General features: G+C 57.2%; 1 protein-coding gene across 1 annotated transcript in view; it reads right to left on the bottom strand.

Annotated features, from left to right (window-relative positions):
- Positions 1–1309: 1309 nt before the first annotated feature.
- The window catches only part of ENH_00030730 (hypothetical protein, conserved), a gene marked incomplete at both ends in the record, with an annotated part of 14522 nt that continues 10109 nt past the window's right edge, over positions 1310–5722 (bottom strand). The window contains 4 exons of the mRNA XM_013580129.1: positions 1310–1885; positions 2166–2873; positions 2980–3240; positions 4475–5722. The exon at positions 4475–5722 is cut by the window's right edge and continues 1266 nt beyond it. Coding sequence (XP_013435583.1) covers positions 1310–1885; positions 2166–2873; positions 2980–3240; positions 4475–5722 — 2793 coding nt within the window. The remainder of the gene's footprint in view (positions 1886–2165; positions 2874–2979; positions 3241–4474) is intronic.

The raw sequence follows: 5722 nt of genomic DNA, 5'->3' as shown, positions 1-5722 counted from the left end.
GCGGGGGACGCAGGCGGCTTGAGGCGGCTGCTGCTGCTGCTGCTGTGGCTGCTGCTGCTGCTGCTGCTGCTGCTGCTGCGGCTGCTGCTGCTGCTAATGCTCGCGAAGCCCTGCAGCGGAGGCTGGAGTCGGAGTTTTGGCTGCTGTTGCTGCGGCTGATGCTCGCCGCTGCTGCCGTCGCTGTTGTTGCTGGAGCTGCTGCTGATTTGCTCACTGCTGCGGCTGTTCCTGCTGCTGCTGCAGCTGTTGCTGCTGCTGCTGCTGCTGGGTGGCGCCCCTGCCTAGCAGGGCCTCTGGCTGTGCGGCGAGACAGCGCAGCAAAAGCTGCTGCAGCTGCTGCAGTAGAAGTCTGCTGTGCTTCTTAATAGACTTAATGGATTTTAGCGGCGCCAGGAAACCAAAATCCGCAGCAGCAGCAGCAGCAGCAGCAGCAGCAGCAGCGGGGCTGTAGCGAGACGGCGGAGGCCTCCTTGTGTTCGGGCTTCAGCAGCAGCAAAAGCCAAATAAAATACTTATGATTATTCTTGTTTTTAATTCCATTTTTTACTTTTATCTGTCCCTAGTCTGTCTTTAGCTGCGCAAATCTACTCCACGTGGGGCCTGCTGTGTTGGTCAGCAGCAGCAGCAGCACCGAAGCAGCAGCAGCAACTGCTGCTAAAGCTGCAGTATAGATCCTGCCTTATTAAATAAAATTATGAATAAAAGAGTTGTGAAGTGCATAGGGGGACGGGTTTGCTGAAGAATAAACTTGAATTGTTCGGGTGTATGCAAACCGGGCAGACCTTCTCTGCTGCTGCGCCGATCCAGCGCAGGGGCGTTTTATTTACATATTTTGAAGGAAACATCTTCTAGAATGCTTTATTAATTGTTTTTACTTGTCTTTACTTTTTTATTAACGCTTTCGGCCATTTTTTTCGTCCAACAAATTCAAACCTTGAATTCCTCGAGGCGCGCTGCTGCAGCTGCTGATCGGCGAGGAGTGCAGCAGCAGCAGCAGCAGCAGCAACTGCCCAGCACAAGCACTTTAAGGACTTTTTTAACTGCAAATTGAAATTCAATAAATCAATTTTACTTCGTTTTGGTCTTCTTTCCTTTGCTGCTGCTGCAGCTACTGCCCGAGCTGCTCGTTTCGGCCGTCCTGCGCAGACGAGTTCGGGCCAATCCCGGGAGAAAAGACTGTCAATTTATTTCTTAAATGAATATATAAATTAATTTAAATAGTTTAAATAACATTTGTAGTATTATTAAAGTGCTTTTGGACTTGTTTCAAATCAGTATCGCACTGTGCGGCGCACCCCCAAGTGGCCGCTCAAGCTTCTTCTTCATTAAGCAAAAACAAACACGAGGCAGCAAACCGAGCAGCAGCAGCAGCAGCAGCTGCTGCTGCTGCTGCTGCTGCGTCACATTTCTCAGCAGCAGGAACAGCAGCAGGCGGACTCAGGTCCGTCTGCTGCTGTGTGTCTCTGCCTGCAAAGAAAACAGAACTGAAGAAGTGCAGCGCTGCTGCTGCTGCTGCTGCTACTTGGGGCTGCGGAGATTGGCCGTGAGCAGCAGCAGCGCTGAGGTGTACGTACAGCTGCTGCAGCTGCTTATATATAGCCTTCAACTGCTCCTCCAGTAAAGATTTGTCTTGCTGCAGCTGCTGCAACAGCTGCTGCTGTTGCTGCTGCAGCAGCAGCTGCTGCTGCTGTAGCTGCTGCAGTTGCTGCAGCGCCACCACAGCGCTGACCCAAACGCACAGCAGAGCGCGAAGTGCACACAAAAAGTGGGGCCGCTGCGTTGGGTGCAGCAGCAGCAGTTGCTGCTGCTGCTGCAGTTGCTGCAGCTGCTGCTGCAAAGTGCTGCTGCTGTCCCTGGCGATGTCCCGCAGAGGCAGCAGCACATCCTGCAGCAAGCAAAACCAAAGCAGCAGAGGCAGCAGCTGCAGCGGCTGCAGCTGCAGAAACAGCAGCTGCAGAAGCAGCAGGCGTAGAAGCAGCAGGCGTAGAATCAGCAGCAGCAGCAGCAGCAGCAGCAGCAGCAGCAGCAGCAGCAGCAGCAGCAGCAGCAGCAGCAGCAGCAATATACTTTCTTACCTGCCCATCTGTTTCTATGGGGCTGTTGCACTTGACTGAGGCATTCAAATGAGTCATTTCTTCTGCTGCTGCCTTCAAAGTTCTTCGCACCCAAAATCCTGCTGCAGGTTCTCCGCTGCTGCTCCCTTCTGCTGCTGCTGCTGCAGCACCTGCTGCTGCTGCTGCTGCTGCTGCTGCGGGAGATGCGCACGACAAGTCGTGCAGCGCTGCTGCTGCTGCGCCTCTGCAGCGAATTGCCCTCAGAGTTGCAGCAAGAGCTGCAGATGTAACGTTTTGGTTAACATTCATTTCTAAAGTCGCTTGCGCTGCTGCTGCTGCTGCTGCTGCTGCTGCTGCTGCTGCTGCATCTGCTGCTGCTTCTGCGTCGCAGTCTGCGACTCTATTGCCCCGACACCTGCCCTCAGGCTTCTGCTGCAGCGGCTGCTGCTGCTGCAGCAGCAGCAGCAGCAGCTCGCGAGCAGCCAGCTGAAGGCTGAGAGCCGGGTCTGCGTAGAGATTCGTCGGCTCCTCTTCAAACAGCTGCCAAGCAGCAGCAGCAGCAGCAGCAGCAGCAGGTGCAGCAGCACTGTTAGAATGAGCATCAGTATCTGCGTGCTGTTGACTCTGCTGCTGCTGTTGCTGCTGCTGCGGCGGCTGTTGCTGCTGCCGCTGCCCTTCCACTGCGTGCATTCCTGGGTCGTCGGGACTGAAACAACTGCTGCTGCTGCTGCTGCTGCTGCTGCTGCTGCAGCTGCCGCTGCTCCCACCTCTCCTTAGCTGCCTCCAGAGAAATCGGCAGCAAGCACTTGTTGGGAAAGTCTGCAGCAGAAGCAGCAGCAGCGTCTCAGACTGCCCTGCTGAGTGAAGAGTTTAGGGTTTAGGGTTTAGGGTTTAGGGTTTAGGGTTTAGGGTTTAGGGTTTTCACCTTTGTCAGAATCCGCAGCAGCAGCTGATAAAGAGCTCCTGCCTCCAACCCGTGGGGCTCTAAGCTGAAGGCGGGGCTTGCTGCTGCAGCAAGCAGCAGCTCTCGCTCAAACGACCCTGCTGCTGCTGCTGCTGCTTTTGCTGTTGCTGCTGGCGCCGCCGCTGCTGCTGCTGCTGCTGCACTCGGAAAGCACGAGAGGAGTCCGGCAGCAGCAGACGACGCTGCTGCTGCTGCTTCCTCCCTGACTGCAACATCTTCATCCTGCAGCAGCAAAGACACGGGATCCCTTACATTACCGCAGCACCAGCAGCAGAAGCAGCAGCAGCAGCACCAGCAGAAGCAGCAGCAACAGCAGCAGCAGAAAAGACCCTCAAGCAAAAGACTCCCCCACATAGCTCGCCAGCTAGCTGCAGGCCCAGCGCAACTAGCTATGGGAAAAAGAACAGCTAGCTGCAGCAACACTGGCAGCCAGCTACAGCTGCAGCAGCATCTTAACATAGCCATATAGGCAGCTAGCCATAGTGCATAGGCAGCTAGCCACGGCTATAGAGGCAGCTAGCTGGGTGCAGAGACTCGGCAGCTAGCTGCAGCGGCCTGGTTAGCTGCCTAGCTAGCCAGCAGAGACAGCTAGCTGCAGCTAGCTACCACTTCACTCCTGGCTAGCTGCAGCTAGCTACCACTTCTCTGCTGGCTAGCTGCTTGGCTAGCTGCGTAGCTAGCTGCGTGGTCAGTTAGCGCTGCGGAAACAACTAGCTGTGTGAGCTAGCTGCCCGTGCAGAGGTGGCTAGCTGCAGCTAGCTGCAGCTAGCGGCAGTTTGCTGCAGCTAGCTGCCTAGCTAGCTGCCTAGCTAGCTGCCTAGCTAGCTGCCTAGCTAGCTGCCCAAGTGGCTCACCTGCAGCAGCAACAAAACTGCTCGCCAAGCCCGCAGTTTATCCCACGAACAGCAATTGCTTCTGCTGCTGCTGCTGCTGCTGCTGCTGCTGCAACCTTCCAAGCAGGGAATGGGTAGGCCAGATATGCGCAAAGCCTGAGCACCAAAACGTCAGTGCAGGCAACGCTAAGCCCTAAACCCTAAACCCTAAACCCTAAACCCTAAACCCTAAACCCTGAATTTCAATATGCAGCACATTACCCCGGTTCCTGTTGCTTCTAACGTTCAAGCGGTGTTGTTGCTGCTCAGAGCAGCAGCGACCAAACTAGCAGCAGCAGCAACAGCAGCAGCACCCACAAAAATAGCAGCAGCAGCAGCAGCCACAAAAACAGCAACAGCCGCAAAAGCAGCAGCAGCAACAACAGCCAGTGCATGTGTCGCTGCAGAAGCAGCTGCCCGAGCAGCGGCCGCCACAGAAGAAGGTGCTGTGACTGCAGCTGCAGCAGCTGCAGCAGCAGCAGCAGCTGCAGCAGCAGCTGCAGCAGCAGCTGCAGCGACAGCAGCCACAAAAGCAGCAGCAGCAGCAGCAGCAGCAGCAGCAGCAGCAGCCCCTTGCTGCTCACCTCTGCCGCTTTCATCCGCAAAGCAATTTCCTGCGTTGGCTGCGAGCAGCGCAGCAGCACAGCAGCCCATCTGGCAGCCCACGAATTGTCAGCCCGTAGGAAGCAACAAGTGGGTGCTGTGGAGACATTTGCTGCTGCTGCTGCTGCTGCTGCTGCTGCTGCTGCTGCTGCTGCTGCTGCTTCTCCTGCTGCGAAAGCTGCAGTGACGCCGGTGCTGCCATTGCTAATGGTGGTAGGGCTAATGCCATTGCTGCTGCTGCTGCTGCTGCTGCTGCTGCTGCTGGGCCCGTTGGCTGTTGCTGAGGAAGCTTTGAACCCGTTCATCTCCGCTGCTGCTGCTGCATCAGCTGCTGCTGCTGTATCGGCTGCTGCTGCTGTGTCTGCTGCTGCGGCTCTGGCGGCTGCGGCGGCGGAGCAGCGCAGCAGCGCAGCACCCAGGCGCATCCGAGCAGCAGCAGCAGTGGTGCTGCTGCTGCCAGCTGAGAAGTGCAGTTGTTCTGCCGCTGCAGCAGCAGCAGCAGCCCGTGAAGCTGGAGATCCAGCAGCAGCAGCAGCAGCAGCAGCAGGAGCAGCGCAGCTAACTAAGCAGCAAAGCGCGGGCTGCGCAGCAGCAAATACTGCAAGGGAGGCCAAGGCCTGGCAAGCAGCAACCTGCAGCGGGATTAGGTAGCAAAGGCGCCACAGCTGCTGGGCACTGTCTTCGCCCGACTCAGGCCCTGCTGCTGCTGCTGCTGCTGCTGCTGCTGCTGCTGCTGCTGCTTCGAGAGCAGCCAACGGATCGACCAGCAGATGCATACACAAATCCCACAGGGCAGCGAAGCCACTCGTGAGTTGTTCAGTGCCTTGTTCAGCAGCAGCTGGCTCCTCAACTTCTCCAATTAGCTGCTGCTGCTGTTGCTGCTGCTTCTGCTGCTGCTGCTGCTGCTTCTGGCTGCTGCTGCTCGCAGCTGTTGCCTCCACCAAAGCACACAAGGCCTCTTGTATGGCTTGAGGGTGCACGCCGAGAGCCAAAGCGCCTCGCAGCGCCGTAGCCACGTTGTCCAGAGCTGCTGCTGCTGCTGCTGCTGCTGCTGATGCTGCTGCTGCTGTTGCTGCTGCTGCTGCTTGTCTGGGCCTAAGGTGCCACTCGACAAGGAGGCGGAGGGCCACCGCCTGGAGGGCTGGGCGGCCGATGGAGGGAATTAGGGGCATCCTGCTGCTGCTGCTGATGCCTGCTGCTGCTGCTGCTGCTGCTGCTGCTTCTGCTGC

Source organism: Eimeria necatrix, genomic scaffold (assembly GCF_000499385.1).
Source record: "Eimeria necatrix Houghton genomic scaffold, Enh_scaff223, whole genome shotgun sequence".
NCBI classification, from domain to species: Eukaryota; Apicomplexa; class Conoidasida; order Eucoccidiorida; family Eimeriidae; genus Eimeria; species Eimeria necatrix.
The sequence above is the reverse complement of the archived record's forward strand: the minus strand, read 5'-3'. Positions and strand labels throughout refer to the sequence as shown.